The sequence below is a fragment of the Jaculus jaculus genome, chromosome 1, assembly GCF_020740685.1.
Source record: "Jaculus jaculus isolate mJacJac1 chromosome 1, mJacJac1.mat.Y.cur, whole genome shotgun sequence".
NCBI classification, from domain to species: Eukaryota; Metazoa; Chordata; class Mammalia; order Rodentia; family Dipodidae; genus Jaculus; species Jaculus jaculus.
Window position 1 is genome coordinate 223,736,942 of NC_059102.1, and position 18,961 is coordinate 223,755,902.

At 54.4% G+C, this 18,961-nt stretch overlaps 2 protein-coding genes across 2 annotated transcripts in view; both read left to right on the forward strand.

Moving 5' to 3' along the window:
• Nucleotides 1-12,779, forward strand: part of Ell (elongation factor for RNA polymerase II) — a 61,929-nt gene extending 49,150 nt beyond the window's left edge. Inside the window, exons 6-12 of the mRNA XM_004666019.2 lie at nucleotides 2,368-2,492; nucleotides 3,457-3,544; nucleotides 3,864-4,335; nucleotides 9,934-9,994; nucleotides 10,108-10,279; nucleotides 11,099-11,143; nucleotides 11,268-12,779. Of these exons, the coding sequence (XP_004666076.1) occupies nucleotides 2,368-2,492; nucleotides 3,457-3,544; nucleotides 3,864-4,335; nucleotides 9,934-9,994; nucleotides 10,108-10,279; nucleotides 11,099-11,143; nucleotides 11,268-11,384 (1,080 nt within the window). The 3' untranslated portion in view covers nucleotides 11,385-12,779. The remainder of the gene's footprint in view (nucleotides 1-2,367; nucleotides 2,493-3,456; nucleotides 3,545-3,863; nucleotides 4,336-9,933; nucleotides 9,995-10,107; nucleotides 10,280-11,098; nucleotides 11,144-11,267) is intronic.
• A 3,283-nt stretch (nucleotides 12,780-16,062) lies between these two features.
• On the forward strand, nucleotides 16,063-18,942 carry Isyna1 (inositol-3-phosphate synthase 1). Its single transcript, XM_004665928.2, has 11 exons — nucleotides 16,063-16,222; nucleotides 16,305-16,433; nucleotides 16,533-16,694; nucleotides 16,872-17,004; nucleotides 17,109-17,302; nucleotides 17,470-17,619; nucleotides 17,691-17,906; nucleotides 17,990-18,154; nucleotides 18,226-18,339; nucleotides 18,416-18,633; nucleotides 18,702-18,942. The coding sequence occupies exons 2-11, from the start codon at nucleotides 16,314-16,316 to the stop codon at nucleotides 18,883-18,885; spliced, it is 1,656 nt and encodes a 551-aa protein (XP_004665985.1). The 5' UTR covers nucleotides 16,063-16,222; nucleotides 16,305-16,313; the 3' UTR covers nucleotides 18,886-18,942.
• The last annotated feature ends 19 nt before the right edge of the window (nucleotides 18,943-18,961 follow it).

The window sequence follows — 18,961 nt, forward strand, 5'->3', positions numbered from 1 at the left end:
CACACATGACAGGCTGTAGCATCTTTCTCTGAGGTTGTGTCTACCATGTTCATCATGAAACATCTCATGTTTGGTGCAGCTGAGCTCCTTGTAGATATTACAGCATGGTTGTTGGTCCATAGGACACTCTTAACCATTTGCCATCAGCCACCTGGCTTCTCCCACATAGCCAAGACAACATCTGCGGATATGGGGCTTCACACACACTCTTCCTGTCCAAGGGTACACAGTCAGAAAGGACGTTTACTTTTCTCTGAGAAAAGAACAGAGCCAGCCATTCCAGGCAGGGGACTTCAGGGTTCCCATAGTGCTTATAGGGTGCCTCTGAGCCCATGACTTCCCAGGCTGCTGTCCTTGAGTTGAGTAGAGGACGTATCAGCAAGGACCAAGTTGCATGCCTTGCCCTATTGTCTCCAGCATTGCAGAGAGATGAGCCTGCCTGGCATGTTGGTCAACTTGTGATCCCAACATTTGGAAGATAGAGCCAGGAAGATTGCTACATGCTCTGGGCAGGGTCTGACACAAAGAGTCCGTCCCTGTCTCAAGTAGCCAAAAAGGAAAAATGAAAATGACCCAAGCCTCATGGCCTCAGTTTGCTTTGGCGGAGGACTCATCATAGCCTCCAGAAAGCTCCAGAACCAGTCGAGGCCTCCACAGAGGCTTGGCCTCAGGACCTTGGAGAGAAGCACAGGGATCCTGAGCATCATGAGGAGATTAAGGCAGGCTGGCTGCTGGTGGGGCTCTTTGTAGTTCTCAGGGGCCCCATGTTGGTCAGGCCATGTCATGCCACCCTGCCTTCTCTAGGTTACTGGTTTGGCTGTTTGCTTTGTAGGGAGCAGCCAGCATACATTCGCCATGTTTCTTTGCATGCCCAACCCATCCATCCAAACAGTCTTGTCTGCCTCATGCTCTGGATTTATGATATGGCTGATGGACACAACAGGATTCCACCAGTCATCTAGCCTCCCCAAGCCAGCAGGGACTCTGAGGACCATCAGTGACAATACCAAAGCCTCCAGGACTCCCTTGCAGGGTCTGAGTTGCCACTAGTTGGGTCTGTCCTACAGTGGAGTTTGGTGGTAGGTGACATTTACCAAGATCATGAAGTCAGAAACAGAGCCTTTGAGCTAATCCTGTCAAAGGACCAGTGCCAATGTGGAAGAGAAACTGGCCACAGTGCCATCACCAAACTGATAAAAATGTTCCCTGTGAGCCAGGCATGTTTGTGCATACCTGTGATCCCAGCACTCTGGAAGCTGAGGTAGGAGGTTAGCAAGCTCCAGGGCAACCTGGGCAACTGAGAGGTAGTCTCACAAAAGAAGAGAAAAAAGGAGCCAGGGAGTTGGCTCAGCAGTTAAAGGAAGTTGTTTTCAAAGCTTGCTAAGGTTCAATTTCCTAGCCACTGACATCAAGCTAGATGGGCATTTTTTTTTTTGCGGTGACAAAGAGACCCTGGTGTGCCTATACATGTGCAGATAAATTAAAATTAAGGGCTTTAGTGGTTAAGGTGCTTGCCTGCAAAACCCAAGGATCCATGTTCAACTCTGCAGATCCCACATAAGCCAGACGCACAAAGATGAGGCAAGTGCATGAATGTGTCCACTAGGTGGTGCAAGCGCCTGGAGTTTGATTTCAGTGGCTGAGGCCCTAGCTAACCAATTCTCTCTCTCTAAAATAATTTTTTTTTTCGAGGTAGGGTCTCACTCTAGTCCAGGCTGACCTGGAATTCACTATGTAGTCTCAGGGTGGCCTCGAACTCACAGCAACCCTCCTACCTCTGCCTCCCAAATGCTGAGATTAAAGGCATGCATCACCCTTCCCTGCTAAAATAAAATAAAAATTAATTAAAGTGAAAACAGACAATAGAAGCTGCTCACTATGGAAACCAGCAGGGCTCAGAGCCTTTTAGGCTGAGGCTTTATGCAGAAGGCAGTGATTGCTCCCTGTGTGCTACAGATCAGGGCTCCCACAAAGCTGCCTCAGATGTAGCACTCAGGACCATGGCCGTGGCTCCCTCATGCCCTTGGAAGCACGTGTCAGCCAGCAGACTTGGGGGTGAAAGCAGGGCTGGCTGGTGGCCGGGACAGGCCTTGGCTCTGGCTCCTGTACCCAGGCCACCATCACAATAGCTGCCATCTACAGGGGTGGAGCCAGCCTGCCCCCATATCTGTAAGACAAGAATCTAGACTTCTGGGCATGACCCTTCTTGTCCCTTCTATTCCACAAGAGTCACATTTGGGAGACTTAGGGTTGGGAAGAGCCTCAGTGTGTGCAGACCTCGCCCTCCCTGTCACCATCTTCTGTCTTGTGAGCACCCACTGCTCCTGGCTTCCCACATAGAGCCACTGATAGCTGCCTGTCTTGCAGGTGGCCAACGTGAGTGCCAAGGACGGCACATGCACACTGAGAGACTGCATGTACAAAGACGTGCAAAAGGACTGGCCCGGCTACTCGGAGGGGGACCAACAACTGCTAAAGCGGGTGCTGGTGAGGTAAGGCTGCTACCCAGGTACACTGGGGTGGCTCACCTGGTCATGCAGTCCTCCTAGGATGGTCCCCACAGATTCCTGCTGACTGCACAGGAGGGCGAGTCACCAACCAGAACCCCAGGATCATGGGATAAGAGGTCTCAGCCCTCAACTTCCAGTGCCACCTCTTCCTAGGCCCAGAGCATTATGTCCCTAAAGGCTTCTACTGAACTCCCAGGGCTCCAGCAGCCACAATTTAGTCATGTTAATTAAACACATCCCGGGAGGCATTGGGCCCAGGTCAGGAGCAGTGCTCCAGGGAGCTAACCATTCCATGTGAGTGCCACGAGGCACTGGAAATGGGCCATGGCTAATTACTTCTTAAGTGATTTCTCAGCGCTGTCATTGAATCCTCAAAGTTTTAAGAATTAGCCTGGCAAACAGTAAAGCTGAGATGACTCCAAGAGGACCCCTAGAGGTCCCATGGGTCACTGTTCTGGCTGGCTGGAGGCAATGTCCTACGTCCTCATGGGAGGCTGGCAGCAGACATGGCATTGGCAGAGACCTTGCCCTTTGGTTTGCTGTCACTTCAGGAGGCATCAGGTCCTGTCCCCTGCTGTATAATTTTGGGCAAGGGGGCCCAGGTTTGGTTCGGTTTTCTTGAAACAGGGTCTCATGTAACCCACACTGGCCTCAAACTCAGTCTTCCTAAGTTCTGCCACCACAGGCATGTGCCACTTTGCCTGGACAGAGTTCAGTATTAAGGTTGCATGCGTACAGTCTGCCCTCATCCATCCTCCCCTGGGCCCTGCTCCATGTGGACCTCAAGGGTACCAGGCCTTCTCTCTTGTCCACGGCAATAGGATGAAGTTTCCACCCCTGAACCATATCCAGACCTCAGCATGCCCCAGGCAGGAGGTTGTCCCATGGGCCATGGTTGCTGTTTCTGTCTGGGTGGCACGCCTCTGAGCCTGCTGCTTCTCCACAGGAAGCTGTGCCAGCCGCAGAGCCTCTCCACAGAGCCAGCTGCCTGCAGCCCACCCCGTGAGCACGGACGCTCTGTCTCACCCTCTCAGGTAGCCAGGCTGTCTGGGTGGGTGTCGCTAGTGCCCCCATGACTCTTACCCACTGTCTGTGCCTTGTTCCCTGGCACAGGTCTAGGGTGTCCATGAGCACAGGCCCTGCTCCTTCACCTTCCAGCTCCTCAGAGCTACCGGTGAAATAGCCTTTATCAGGCTCTGTTGGGGTCACTCCTGTGACCACCCAATTGGGGAAGGGTCCAGAGTACCCAGGTGCTTCTAGCACTGGTTCCTGGGTTGCTTGGTGTGCTGATGCCCCCATGTGGCCACAGAGGGCGCCTCACTGCCCTGAGCATTATCTCTTATGGCTTTGCAGAAAAGACTGCAGCCTCCTGATGTCATTGACCCCTTGGCCAGCAAGAAGCCCCGGATCTCCCACTTCATGCAGAGAGCACAGCCCACCCTCAATGGCAAACTGGGTGCCTCCAATGGCCGTGAGACTCTACTACCCCCCCAGGGGCCACCAGCCACCACAGACATTCTCAACTCTAGCCACCTACCCCCACGACTGGAGCCTCCGCGAAACCATGACCCTCTGGCTGATGTCAGCAATGACCTGGGCCATAGTGGTCAGGACTGCAAGCGCACAGAGGCCTCCCTGGCCCCACACCTCGACCTGCCCCTGCTCACAGACTGCACCCAGCTTGAGTCGCCTGCTGGTTCCACACACAGTAGACCCAAGAAGAAGTCCAAGAAGCACAAAGACAAGGAGAGGCAGGTGGAAGACCAGCCCAAACACCCTCAGCCAGATGTGCCCGCTGCCCCCGTGCCATCCCCAAACACCCCAGGTAGGTGCTGACAGACAGATAGGCCATGGCCACAGAAGGTGCTGCCCAGGTCCTGAGAACCAGTACTGTCTGTGCTTACTTCCTGGTATGGAGGGGCCTGTCCTGCCACCCAGTTGCTCCTTTGCCCCTCTGTAATGTGGGTTTAGAGTGTGCCCTGGGGCTAGGACTGGTGCTTTGCAGTTTGCTACCTGCTGCCCAGTGCTCAGAAGGGCCACGTGCCTGGAAAGGAATGGTGTGTATAGGAGGAACCAGCTGGGCACTGGGGGTGTACTAGACATAGGCTGGGCCACAGATTGGTACATGGAACTGATGGGCATAGGCAGCCTACAGGCACACAGCCTACTGATGGTGGAAAGCAAGGCAGAGCAGAGCTAGGTTGTGGGCACAGTGCCTGTGAGCCTCTGTGATGGGAGAATATGCATGGCACCTCACAGCACTGCCCAAGAAAGCTGCTGGCCTTGGGTCTCCTGCACCCAGTGTCAGAGCACCATCTGAACAGCCCAGCCCTACATGCATGTCCATGTAGTTCAAATAGTATAAAATAACAGTCAACATACAGCCATGCTGGTGCACTTGTGTGCTTAGCACACCATGGGATGGGAACAGCTGTCTCATCAAAGTTGTCTGTGGATCTGTAGGCCCACGGTTCCTCAAAGGCATCCAGGCAGCCGTGGAGAGCAGAGTCTTGAGCGGCTGTGAGAGATGACTTCAGAGAGTAGTTCTTGTTTATTCAATAGGCAAATGGGTTTATAAGCAGTTGAGTGTGGTAAGAGGGTCCTAAGGCGATTGGTGGGCTCAAAGGTTGCTTGCTGATGCCTAGGAACATTCATTCCAGCACATAGGGAGTGCCAAGTCATATACATAGTGGTGGGAAGAGGGTCGCAGGACAATGGACTGAATGAAGGCTGCTGGCTGACACCATATGAGTTTCCTAGACAGCTGGCTAAAGGTCACAGGGCTATGGGGGAAGCCTAAGTTCAGGTGTGCTGGGCTTGGAGAGGGAGTGGCCTCCTGTAACTCAAGGACCCTTAGCCATTCCTGGCAGCTCAGGCCCGTCTCCTGAAGGCTCTAGCCTATGCCTGGCAGTGACCAACAGTCTTCTGCCTCCTAGCTCAGATGGCCTGTCTCGTGCTGCTGCTTTTGGCTTGTTCCCCAAGAGGACCCCAAGCTTGGGCATTCCTGGGGCAGAGGCTATGTGAAAATTGTCCCACTGTCCCACAAAAGGCCATGCCACTGCTATCCCTGCTGGATGAGCAAGTAGGAGCCCCAGCTGGGCTACAGGCTATACTGGAGCTTCAGAGGTGGCCCCCGCCCACCTGCTATGCTCTGCCCTCCGGCAGCCTGTCTAGCCCCATCCTGCAGCTGACCCCACTGGGAATGTGTGGCCCATCAGGAGAGGCAAAGAGGATCTGCAGACAGCTCAGTGGCACGCACAGTACTGTCCTCCATGTGCAGGGCCCCCACATCCTGTCTGCACTGCACAAATAAATGGGCTATGGCCTTGGCTTGGTGGGTAGAATGCCTTCCTAGGAAGTGTGAAGCCATGGGTTCATTTCCAGCCCTGCAGAAACTTGGTGGACATGCTCTATTGTCCCAGCACCAAGGATGTAGAGGCAGGAGGATCGATTCAAGGCCTGCCCTGGCTACACAGACTAAATATGACAGTCTCCTGTGTCAGGACAGCCTCTGGCACCCCAGCCATTTTTCAAGTTTATATATTTATTTGTATGTGTATGGATATGCCAGGGCCTGCCGCCTCTACAAACAAAAACTAGATATTTGTGCCACCTTTTTACTTCTAGCTTACGTGCTTATGCCACTTTTTTAAAATTTGTAAGCAGAAGGGCCAGGCATGGTGGCAGCATGCCTTTAATCCCAGCACTCGGGAGGCAGAGGCAGGAAGATGGCTGAGAGTTCAAGGCCACCCTGAGACTACATAATGAATTCCAGGTCAGCCTGGGCTAGAGTGAGACTCTACCTCATAAAATCAACCCCCCCCAAAAAAAAAAATTGCAAGCAGAGAGAGAATTTGAGTATGGGTACATCAGGGCTTCCTGCCACTGCAAATGAACTCCAGACACACCAACCTAGGCCATTAGGCTTTGCAATCAAGCTCTTTTAAACACTGAGCCATCTCTCCAGTCCTGCCCTTCAGCCATATTTTGCTTTTACTTTTTAAAAATGTTTTATTTTTATTTATTTATTTGACAGAGAAAGAGGGAGGGGGAGAGAGAGAGAGAGAGAGAATATATGGGTGCACAGGGCCTCCAGCCACTGCAGACGAACTCCAGATGCGTGCACCCCCTTATGAATCTGGCTAATGTGGGTCCTGGGGAATTGAACCTGGGTCCTTTGGCTTTGCAGGCAAAGGTCTTAGCCACTAAGCCCTGCTTTTACTCTGTTAAGACAGAGCCTCATGCAGACCATACTGGCCTTGGACTCTCAACCAACTCCTACCTGATCCCACAATCAGAGCCTAAGTGGAGAGTATGGCATGGGACTTGGGAGTGTTCCTGGCTTGGCAAGAACATGAACACTGTGTTTCAAAGGCCCCTTGGGAGACCCACATGTGGTGGTGCATCTCTTTAATCCCAGCACTCAGGAGGCAGAGGTAGGAGGATCACCATGAGTTCAAGGCCACCCTGAGAACTACATAGTGAATTCCAGGTCAGTCTGAGCTAGAGTGAAACCCTACCTTGAAAAACCAAAACACAAACAAAGGCCCTTTGGGGAATCTCAGCCTTCAGTTTTAAGCCCATCAGGGATGCCATGGCCTTTTAAAGGTGGCTCAGAGGAGCAGCCTGTGTCCAGTCTGGGCTAAGCTGCAAAAACACTGGGGACTGTGTGGTCATTATGAAATCCTGTGAAAGGGATTGGCCCTGTGCACACAGTTGCCACTGTCTGCAAGAGGCCTCTGTCACCAGCTGTCTGCTAGGTGGGCTCTTGTGGGAGGTGATGGTTCCAAGGGTAAGAAAACACTCAGAGCCTGTCGAGAGTACCCACAACCCCACCCCAACCAGAAGTCCAGGGAGCTAAGCTGGGGTATGTGTCATCTGCATATTGTAGCCATGATACCTACCATGTCTGCCCATAGGAAGGAGGGAAGGGGTATTCTGTCATGCAGTGATTGCAAGGACTGGTGCTCTTGGGTAGACATCATGTTGGTGGGCTTTGAGGAGGTTGTGAGCCCATGGCTGGGCAGTTAGCAAAGGTAGTGTGGACCAGTGGGCTGGTATTGCCACATTCGGTGGGGCTGCCCAGCAGTGGTTTGGTGCTGGGAATCCAGTTTCACATTCTTGGGTGTCCTGGGAGAGCCCAGCCCATGGTACACAGAGTCAACAGTGCTTTTTGCTGTTTGTGAGGCAGGAGGGTGCTGTGGCCATTGGTGGGAATAAGGTCCCTTGAAAATCATGGGCATATGCCTGACCTGCTAGAGGACATGTGTGTGCGCAATGTTATCACAGCACTCAGGCTGAAGCAGGATGATTGTGAGTTCTAGGCCAGTCCAGGCTCTGAGTGAGACTCTCAAAAAGCCAAATAAGCCAGGCATGGTGGCACATGCATTTAATCCCAGCACTCAGGAGGCAGAGGTAGGGGGATCTCCATTACTTCAAGGCCACCCTGAGACTACATAGTTAATTCCAGGTCAGCCTGGACCAGAGGGAGACCCTACCTCAAAAAACAAAAACAAACAAACAGCAACAACAAAAATCCAAATAAACTGAGCATGGTGATGCACACCTTTAATCCCAGCATTCAGGAGGCTGAGGTGGTATTGCTGTGAGTTCGAGGCTAGCATGATACTAATTCCAGGTCAACCTGGGCTAGAGCTAGACCCTACATCAAAAAAACGAAAAAGGGGCTGGAGAGATAGCTTAGCAGCTAAGGCATTTGCTAGTAAAGCCAAAGGACCCAGGTTTAATTCCCAGGATCCACGTAAGCCATATGCATAAGGTGGCACATATGTCTGGAGTTCGTTTGCAGTGACTAAATGCGCTGGCACATTCATTCTCTCTCTCTACTTCTTTCTCCCCCTTCCTTTCTCAAATTAAACAAACAAACAAACCCCAAAATACCAAAAACAAACAAAACGGGCATGGTGTCTCACACCTTTCATCCTAACACTCTGGAGGCAGAGGTGGGAGATTGCCATGAGCATGATGCCACTTGAGCTAGAGTGAAACCCTACCTCAAAAAAAAAAAAAAAAAAAAAAGGCAGGGGAGATGGCTTAGCGGTTGAGGCACTAAAGCCAAAGGGCCCAGGTTCAATTCCCTGGGACCCACATGGGCCAGATATGGGAAGGGTGCATGCATCTAGAGTTTGTTTGTGGTGGCTGAAGGCCCTGGTGTGCCCATTCTTTCTCTGTCTGCTTGCAAATGGGTGAATATAATTTAAAAAAAAAAAAAAAGGCAAATCTAGGGAGACTGTTTAGCATAAAAGACACTTGCTTGCAAAGCTTAAAGGCCTGGGTTCTATTCCCCAGCCACCCACAAAAAGCCAGATGAGCATTCATTTCCAGGGACAAGAGAGCCTGGTGTACTGTAACATAAGCATAAATAAAAATTGGTTTTATGTTTTGGTTTTTGAGGTAAGGTGTTACTCTAGCCCTGGCTGACCCTGAATTAATTGTGTAGTCTCAGGGTGGCCTTGAACACAGTTATTCTCCTACCTCTGCCTCCCAAGTTCTGGGAATAAAGATATACAGCACCATGGCCAGCATAAATTTAAAAGCAATTATTTTTAAAATTTTTTGTTTATTTTTATGTATTTATTTGAGAGCAACAGACAGAGAGAGAAAGAGGCAGAGAGAGAGAGAGAGAGAATGGGCACACCAGGGCCTCCAGCCACTGCGAACAAACTCCAGATGCATGCGCCCCCCCTTGCGCATGTGGCTAACGTGGGTCCTGGGGAATCGAGCCTTGAACCGGGAACCTTAGGCTTCACAGGCAAGCACTTAACTGCTAAGCCATCTCTCCAGCCCCTAAACAATTCTTTTTAAATGTTTTGTTGTTGTTGTTTGTTTGTTTTTTTGTTTGTTTTTGGTCAAGGTAGGGTCTTACTCTAGCCCAGGTTGACCTAGAATTAACTATGTAGTCTCAGGGTGGCCTCGAACTCACAGCAGTCCTACCACCACTGCCTCCCAAGTGCTGGGATTAAAGGCATTCACCACCATGCCTGGCTTTTTAAAATGTTTTCTAAAAGCCAATTAAATGACTTAGATGTAAAGAGCCCTCTGTGGTGGCTGAAGGAGGATTGGTGGAGTGTCAGGGTGTGGCCAAAGTGGGACAGAAAGCCTGCTTGGGTGGCCTACTCTGTTACAATGAGAGGGACTAGCTCTAGGAGCCATTCTGTCTTGCCAGTGTGGCCAGGACACAGGTCTATGTGTCTCCATCTTGAGTTTCACATGCCTCCTATGCAGGTGCTAGTACCATCATACACTGCACAAGTTTGCAGGTATCACTTCACATTGGAACCTGTACTGTGAGTACATAGTGCATAGGCAGCCTTAGCACATGCATTAAACAGTCAAACAGAACTTGTGCTTACTGTTGGTGGCCCATAGACAAGGCTAAGTCTGAGGCATGTTGGTCTTGCAGGTCTCAATGGAGCCTGTGCCAGTGTACCCATGTCCACGTCGGAGATACCAGACTACCTGCTGTGAGTACTACAGTGGCCTGTCCATCAACCCAAACCCTGTAGCTACTCAGCTCACGTGTTCCTGGTTCTCCACTGTGGCCCGAGCCCCAACAGCCCTTCTCTCGCCCCCTCAGGAAATATGCAGCCATCTCCTCCTCTGAACAGCGCCAGAGCTATAAGAACGACTTCAATGCTGAGTACAGCGAGTATCGTAACCTGCATGCCCGCATTGAGCAGATCACACGTCGCTTTACACAGCTCGATGCACAGCTCCGTCAACTGTCCCAGGGCTCCGAGGAGTATGAGGTGGGCCATGCACCTGGCCATACCCTGGTCATCCAGAACCCAGCTCTTGCCCAGGCATAGGTTCAGGCCACCCACATCTGCAATGTAACAGTTGCTACCCATTCCCTCAGGAGGGCAATAGGCACCCAGGCCCCATCATTATGCAAGGAACAGCTCCTGTGTCCTGAGTGTGCACACACAGGCACCAAGCCAGGCACTTGGGACTCCCTTGTGTGACTAGACACTTGTTAAAAGTTACTAGTGCAAGTATAATCTGGGAAGCTTGCCTGTTTGGTGTGGAATCCTGGATATCATCCCTGTTTCATAAAGCAGGAGAGGAAGGAAGGAAGGTGACACCGTAGCACTTGTTGGAGCAGATGTACTCTTGGTTGGGGGGGGGGGTCCCTCTGTGGGCTCCCACAGAGGAAGTAGGTGAGAGCCAAGCTCAGGATAAAAGGGTTCCTGCGGAACAGGCTGGGGTCCCACTGTGTCACTTGGTGGGGTGGCCTGGCTGGGCCCTGGCTACACTCTAGCCAGGCTGGAGTCTGCATTCATCACCACACCTGCTGGTCCACCCACCTGCTTTGCAGAGCTGGTGAACGCACAGGGCTGTGGGTGACAGTCGGGATCTGTGTCCCAGCCAGGGTACTGGTCCCAGACCATTGGAGGAAAATAAGAGTGTCCAAGGGTGTGAGGCCCATGGTCTCCTGGGGTTTTGAGCTCCTGGTGCTCCCATGTGGCTACTCTACACACACTATCCCCACGCACCCCTGCGCCCTGTCACCACCCAGGCTCCTTTCAGGGCTTCCCACAATTCACCTTTCTGTTGTTTCCCTCCAGACAACCCGCGGACAGATCCTACAGGAATACCGGAAGATAAAAAAGGTGAGTATCTGGGTGCAGGGAGCTAAGCCCTGCTCTTCTTCCTGACTCAGGGAGCTTGGTTGCATGGTGGCATCATGGTGTCCCCAGGTGTGCCTGACCCATAGCCCCCACCACTGTCTCACAGACCAACACTAACTACAGCCGGGAGAAGCGGCGCTGTGAGTACCTGCATCGTAAGCTGGCACACATCAAGAAGCTTATCGCAGAGTATGATCAGCGGCAGCTGCAAGCCTGGCCCTAGCTGCTGCCTCCGCCACGGCCATGGGCTCCAGGACAGCTGGACACCTGCAGCCCAGACCTTGGCTGCCCTCTTGCCCCAGACTTGGGCACCGCCTGCCTTTTCTAGTTTTATACGAGGTCAGCCCCTTTCAGCTGCCACGCAGAGACTCATCTATTTTTGTACATCTTTTCTATACTGTGCCTCCTGTCCCTGGCCCCAAGCCTTCATGCAGTGTTATGGACGGACAGACACTGCCTGGAAGAGGCTGGACAGGCAGGCGTGCTGTGAGAGGTTCCATTCCCATTGCAGGATACCAGCTGGGCCCCACAGCTGCTGTGAGCCTGGGGCCGCCAGTTGTCAGGGTCACCGGTGGCCATGCTGCAGCTCCAGCCCTCAGCAGAGGTGTCAGCTGTACCGATTCCCTTCCATACCTGCTCCTCACTTCACACCAAGGCTGTGTGGTCTCCATGCTGCTGTTCTCGCCTGTCCCTGTCCGCTTGTGGGTCCTGGGGCTGTCCCAGGGTGCCCCTGCCAGGGTCATACACTCAGGGAAGACTGGGGCACCACAAGGATGACACCCTGTCTGCCCGCTGGGATGCAGGCTCTGCGGACTCCCAATTGCTGCTTTGTTGCTGTGCCTAGTCTCCTAGTCCCCCCCCAAAAAAGCACTGGGGGACGTGTGTGTGCATGTGTGTATGCGTGCACACATGTGCGTGGTGTGCCTGTGGTCTGAGTGTGCATGTTCAGGGCCAAGTGAAGCCATGCTGTGAAGGCGGTGGGGGCAGTGATGACCAGGAGGGGTCACATAGATTCCTGCTACTCAAAGTAGTGGGCTAGGGAGTACGGAAACCCACCAACACAGATGTGTCTATTTTTCTAAACTGGGGTGTCTTCTGATGGCTGGGAAGCGCCTGGCACAGTCAGTGGCTTTCCTCTGGGACCTCCATGCTTTAGTAGCTCTTGTTTCTTATTGGGGCGGTGGGGGCAGGCCCAGCACAGGATCTTCATGGCTCATGGAAGGGTGGACCCAGTCCAGGATGCTCCCGCCTCTCCTCACCCCATCCCGCCCTAGGAAGCCCATTCCAGGGAATCAGTCCTTTCATTGTCCTTTGTCCTCAAGCATTTATGAAATTAAGGAAATGCTGTGCTTTGGGCGGACAGATGGACAGCATTGATGGATTAAATATGCTCTAACTTATTGATACTGGGTTTCCCCCTTTTAATGTTGTACTGTGGAGAAAATCTATTTTGAGCCATGGAGTTGGTGTTTACAAGAATTTTTCACTTTTGCCAAAATGTTACAATCAACAGGTGTCCCATCTTCACTGATATTTTCTTAACCTCTCCAGCGGCCTTTTGTACACAAAGAAGGTGAATGCCAATTTCCAACAATAAATATCACCAAACTGAACCCCACCATTCCTGCCTGTCATGTTTTGTGTGTCCCAGCGGAGTGTGGGGATCCTGGTGTAACCTGGGTAGGCTGGACTCTACAGGGATCTGGCCTGGAGCTCCTGTGGTAATGCAGTGGGAGCAGCTGACCAAGCTTCTGCTCATCTCCACAGCATAGCAGGCTGTGGGTGGAAAAGACAAGAGAGGCAGGTGTGAACACTGCAGTATCCATTCCTTGGCCAGGGCAGCTGTGTCCAACAGGGCCTCTCATAGCACAGGGAGACAAGGTGACTAAGGAGGCTGAGGTGGCAGGATCTCTTTGAACCCAGGATTTCCAAGCCAGCCATTTTAGTAGAGACCATATCTCAAAAAAGAAAAGAAAAATCAGGGCATGGTAGTGCACACCTTTAGTCCCAGCACTCGAGAGGCAGAGGGAGGAGGATAACCATGAGTTCAAGGCCACCCTGAGACTACATAATGAATTCCAGGTCAGCATGGGCTAGAACAAGACCCTACCTCAAAAACAAAACAAAAAACCTGCAGGGGCTGGGGAGATGGCTCAGCACTTAAAGGTGCTTGCTTGCAAAGCCTGATGGCCCAGGTTCAGCTCCCTAGTACCCACATACAGCAAAAGGCTCTGCTGTGCCCATTTTTTTTTAAGTATATCTTTATTTGCATGCAGATAGAGATAGCAGGCAGACAGAAGGGGCCAGCCGGGGCCTCCAGCCAGTGCAAACGAACTCCAGATGCATGTGCCATCTTGTGCATCTGCCTTACATGGGTCCTGGAAGATTGAACCTGGCTCCTTAGGTTTCACAGGCAAGTGCTGTAACCATTAAGCCATCTCTCCAGCCCTAATTTGTTTTTGTTTTATTTCAATAACCAGTATTGGCAGCATCTTTTACTAATGTTCCTCTCAAGCTGGCACACTGCTGCACTCCTGGTGACTGGGACACAGGCAGTATGTGCATGGCCATCCTCCCACGTTCCAGGCAGGGTGTGGAGCTGGGCCTGCCTGGAGGAGTATAAGGCCAAGTGTTTGTTTTCTTTAAGGAAAAAATACTTGAACAGCAGGGTGAGGGAAGGGCCGAGGTCAGCAGGCAGTGACCTTGGCCTGAGTTCTGAGACAGTTGGGTATGGAGAAGTGGGAGGAGAGCAGGGTGGCTCCATGAGGTGCAGTATTCCCTGCTGTGGGGGCAATCAGGCCTTGCTGTTCCCAAGGGTACCATTTGTCCCACCAGCCCCTGCCCCCCAGTCCTACAGACCAGATGGGTGACATCTCAGCCCTTGTCCTCTTGGACCTTCCAGCCACAGCATTTCCTGACTACCCCTCCTGTCCAGGCCAGTCTCACATGGACCTAAAAGGGCCTCCATCCCAGTGACCTTAGGCAGAATTCTCAGGCCCTGCCTTGAAGTGCCCTCTCCTTGGACTTGCCAGCCCCCATTGTTGCCTTCCTGCACCTCACTGCTGCTCTTTACAGTGCTGATCATGAGGCTTGTCTCTTCCCATATCTGTCCCTGTGACAGATATGTATGGGCGGCCTTGGGCCTCTACCTCCCTCCCCCCATGACCCTCAGATGCTTGTTGAGCATTCCAGCAGTGTGATCCAGTTCCCAGGCAAATGGCAAGCTCTAAATTGTGGCCCAGCCCCTACTTTGGGGCTGAGACAGTCTTTTAACAGCCATGTGCACAGAATGTGGACGTCTGTATTTCTGGACCCCTCAGCATTCTATAGGGAGTTAACACAAGTCCTGAAAGAACGATCCAGGCCTGCCTCAAACATCCTGGAGCAAGAACCCCCCCCTTCCCCAGGGGTGTCCCCAGTGATAGTGGCTGAGCACTTCCCCAAGCGCATGAGGCTCTAGTCATACAAAAGAGAAGACTGGGAAAAGTAGTACTGATTTATTGCCCTTAACCCAAGAGACGCTGGTGTAGGTCTGCAGTTGTGATTGTTGAGACAACAGGCACTCCCTTTCCCAACCTACCTTTGTCTTACACAGCCTCTGTTTTCACTACTGGCTTCAGGAAAGGCAAGAATGGCCTCCCACTTCCTAGGTCTTGTGTAATCCTCCTGCGTTGGCCTCCCAAGTACCAGGATGACAGACATGTGTAACCATGCTCAGTCTAAGCCCTGGGATTTTTTAAATTTGAGAGAGAGAGGCAGAGATAGAATGGGGACACCAGACCTGGCCTCCAGCCACTGCAAGCGAACTTCAGATGTATGTGCCACTTTGTGCATCCGGCTTACGTGGATACTGGAGAGTCGAACCTGGGTCCTTAGGCCTTGCAGGCAAGTGCCTTAACCGCTAAGCTATCTCTCCAGCCCAAGCCTTGGGATTTTGAATATACCATGTGACATGCCTTGGGATGGAGTGTTTTGAACCCCAGCAGTATCCCTGCCTAAAATGTGACATTAAATTACTGGCCATTGCCATTGAAGTTGGTCTCCAAGGAAACAGGAAAAGACCAACTATTTTGATAGTACATTGGCTGGTCCCCAGTCCTAAGTCCTACAGTCTACACTGCCTCTCTCTAGGTCCCACAGGAGAGTCTCTCTTGCACCTGAGCCCGTCCCCAGGACTTTGCTTTTGAAGGTGCAATGGGTTCTTGGTAACCTCATGATACCTCAAAACCCCTCCCAGCGGCTCTTTTGGGTTTCCCTTCCGGTGGGAGATGCCCACTCCTCTTCCTCTACCTTCAAACTGAGCTCCCTTTAGTGTTGAGCTCTGAAGTCCAAATCTCGGAACCCCAAAGGCAGGCCCCTCTCTGCCTTCTCCCTTACACATCCCAACTATGCACCTTTTTGGACCAGCTCCAGCAATGGAAACTTTCCTCTGGAAGAGGCAGCTTGTTTTGGCAAGTTGTTGGGGGAGCCTCCCCCGGCTGCCTGCTGGGTTCCCAAGCTCCTTATCGCTGTGCTTTAGGGGCTGTGCTGGCCTCTCTCCTCCCCGCCCCAGCAAACTGATCCACCCCTCCAAGACAAGCCCTTCTGCTTATGTTGGCGAACCCGAGAACCCATGCATGAGCCCATCGAGCATCTGTTGATGGGAGACGAGAGTGGACACTAGAGCTCCCTGACTTGGAGGTCTTCGGGCCAGGCTCATCCATTTACAGAGCCCACCTCAAACGCAAAGACCACCGCCAAACCCCGGCGCAGCTTTCGCCGGCTCCACCCCGCTGGCTAGTGGATGACGTTCATTGGTCATCCCCTTCTTAACGCGCGTGCTGAGTGAGCCAATGAGCGCGGGACTCGGGCCCGAGTCTACGGACAATTTCCGGCCGCCGTGGCTGGGGAGACAGCGCCTGGAACCTCCCCCGCCGCCAGCCTCGCCCCCCCGCCCCCCAGGAGCTGGAGGAGGCGTGGCCGGGGCGTCCCGGGGCCGTGGCATTGGCTCTTTTCTCTCCAGCCCGCGCGCTCCAGAGCCTGTGCTGACCGCTGCTGGCCGTCCGAGCAGATTGCGCACGGGTGAGTGCGGTCCCTGGGAGAGCCAGGCCGGCCGGGCGCGGTCGCCTCGGTTCTTCACTAATCTAGTCCCTCCCTCTCTCAGCAATCCGCGATGGAGCCCACTACCCAGATCGTGGTCGACAGCCCAGGCGTGGTGTATAGCCCCGAGGCCATCGAGGCGCAGTATGAGTATCGGACGACGCGCGTGAACCGCGAGGGCGGCGTGCTCAGGGTGGGCGCGGACGCGGGGGCCGGCTGGGCGGGCGGGCGGCGGGCAAGACGAGGCTCTCCACGTCTCCATGGCTCATTTGGCCGTACTCCCCCCCCCCAGGTGCAGCCCACGTCCACGCGCTTCACCTTCCGGACCGCACGGCAGGTGCCCCGTCTCGGGGTCATGCTCGTCGGCTGGGGAGGGAACAACGGCTCTACGCTCACCGCGGCCGTGCTGGCCAACCGACTGCGCCTGGCGTGGCCCACGCGCACGGGCCGCAAGGTGGGGGGCGTCGGCGAGCACGAGGGGGCGGGGCAGCGCGGGCCTCAGGCAGAGGCTCTCCGCCCACAGTCGTTTCCGCTCTGGCTGAGAGCCCGGAACTGAAAGTACCGGGAGGGGCGGGGCTTGTGGGGCAGCGCAGACCCCCGCCCCTTACCGCGCCGCCCTGCCGCCCTGCAGGAAGCCAACTATTATGGCTCGCTGACTCAGGCCGGCACCGTGACCATAGGTTTGGATGCCGACGGCCAGGAGGTGTTCGTGCCCTTCAGCGCGCTGTTGCCCATGGTGGCACCCAACGACCTGGTGTTTGATGGTGGGCAGAGCTATGGGATGAGGGGCGGGGCTCTGATGAGGAGCTGCAGTTGGGACTGGGGTCCTCTCTGGGCCCATTGCGAGAAATCTCCCTTCTCTACCCAGGTTGGGACATCTCATCACTGAACCTGGCCGAGGCGATGCGGCGCGCACAGGTCCTGGACTGCGGCCTGCAGGAGCAACTGTGGCCACACATGGAGAGCCTGCACCCGAGGCCCTCAGTCTACATTCCTGAGTTCATCGCCGCCAACCAGACGGCGCGTGCTGACAACCTCATCCCGGGCACGCGTGCGCAGCAGGTGCGGCCTCGGCCTGCCCGCGGCCCTGGTTCCCTGCCAGTGTAACTGGCCACCTGTTCCCTCCCTCTTGCTTCCTGCTCCCATCCCCAAGTCCAGGTTTCCGAACCCTGGCATGTGGGTAACTCTCTACCAACTGGGGGCTTGGACAATTTCCCACCCTCTCGCAGCTGGAGCAGATCCGCAAGGACATCCGAGACTTCCGCACCAATGCCGGACTGGACAAGATCATTGTGCTGTGGACAGCCAACACGGAGCGTTTCTGCGATGTAGTCCCGGGCCTCAACGACACTGCCGAAAACTTGCTGCGCACCATCCAGGTGGGCACGCGGGACGAGTGGGGACAAGGACAGGCTGCATCCCTTGCTGATTCCCTCTTCCTCTTCCGCAGCTTGGCCTGGAGGTGTCACCTTCCACACTCTTCGCTGTGGCTAGCATCCTGGAGGGCTGTGCCTTCCTCAATGGGTCCCCACAGAACACGCTGGTGCCTGGTGCGCTTGAGCTAGCGGCACAGCGCCACGTGTTCGTGGGCGGGGACGACTTTAAGTCTGGCCAGACGAAGGTGAAGTCTGTACTCGTGGATTTCCTTATTGGCTCTGGCCTCAAGGTAGCGAGAGCTGTGGCAAGGAGTCTGGAGGGGGCCAGACCCTGAACCAGGCAGGTGCGTCGCCACCATGTCTCTGTCCACAGACCATGTCCATCGTGAGTTACAACCACCTGGGCAACAACGACGGGCAGAACCTGTCTGCGCCGCAGCAGTTCCGCTCCAAGGAGGTGTCCAAGAGCAGTGTGGTAGATGACATGGTGCAGAGCAATCGCGTGCTCTATGCGCCTGGAGAGGAGCCTGACCACTGCGTACGTGAGGTCACGAGGAGCTGGGTCTCGATGGGGTGGGATTGGGCCTGAGACGTGGGACTCCCCTCTAGGTTGTCATCAAGTATGTGCCATACGTGGGGGACAGCAAGCGCGCGCTGGACGAGTACACCTCGGAGCTGATGCTGGGAGGGACGAACACGTTGGTGCTGCACAATACCTGCGAGGTCGGTGGGTGGGGCTGCGCCGGGCGGGCGGGCGGGGCCACGAGAGGTCATGCCCTGATGCCCGCCCGCCCCGCAGGATTCGCTGCTGGCGGCGCCCATCATGCTGGACTTAGTGTTGCTCACTGAGTTGTGCCAGCGAGTCACCTTTTGCACGGACGCCGACCCCGAGCCGCAGGGTTTCCACCCTGTGCTGTCGCTGCTTAGCTTCCTCTTCAAAGCGCCGCTTGTGCCGCCAGGGAGCCCGGTGGTGAATGCGCTCTTCCGCCAGCGCAGCTGCATCGAGAACGTGCTCAGGTGCGCGCGCGGACGGGGTGGTACGGGTGGTCGGGGTGGGCGGCGTGCTGAATCCCCGTTACCCACAGGGCCTGCGTGGGGCTCCCGCCGCAGAACAACATGCTGCTGGAGCACAAGATGGAGCGCCCGATCTCGGGCGTCGCCCGAACCGGGGCTGTCGTCTCCCTGCCATGCAAGGAGCCCGCACCCGCCAACGGCTGCACCGGCGACGCCAACGGTCACGCACGGGTGCCCGAGGTGCCCAGCGCTTAGGTTGCCCCTCCCCGCTATCCTCGCCTTCCCCAGACAATAAAGCCCGTCCCCTGCTGGGCCCTGTGTTTCTTCCGCT

What these genes read in the sequence shown, in the direction of transcription:
- Isyna1 (XM_004665928.2), top strand. Translation starts at nt 16,314, where the DNA reads ATGGAGCCCACTACCCAGATCGTGGTCGACAGCCCAGGCGTGGTGTAT. An exon ending in CCACGCGCACGGGCCGCAAG is followed by an intron (nt 16,695 to 16,871) that starts GTGGGGGGCGTC and finishes GCCGCCCTGCAG; the next exon opens with GAAGCCAACTATTATGGCTC. An exon ending in TGCTGCACAATACCTGCGAG is followed by an intron (nt 18,340 to 18,415) that starts GTCGGTGGGTGG and finishes CCCGCCCCGCAG; the next exon opens with GATTCGCTGCTGGCGGCGCC.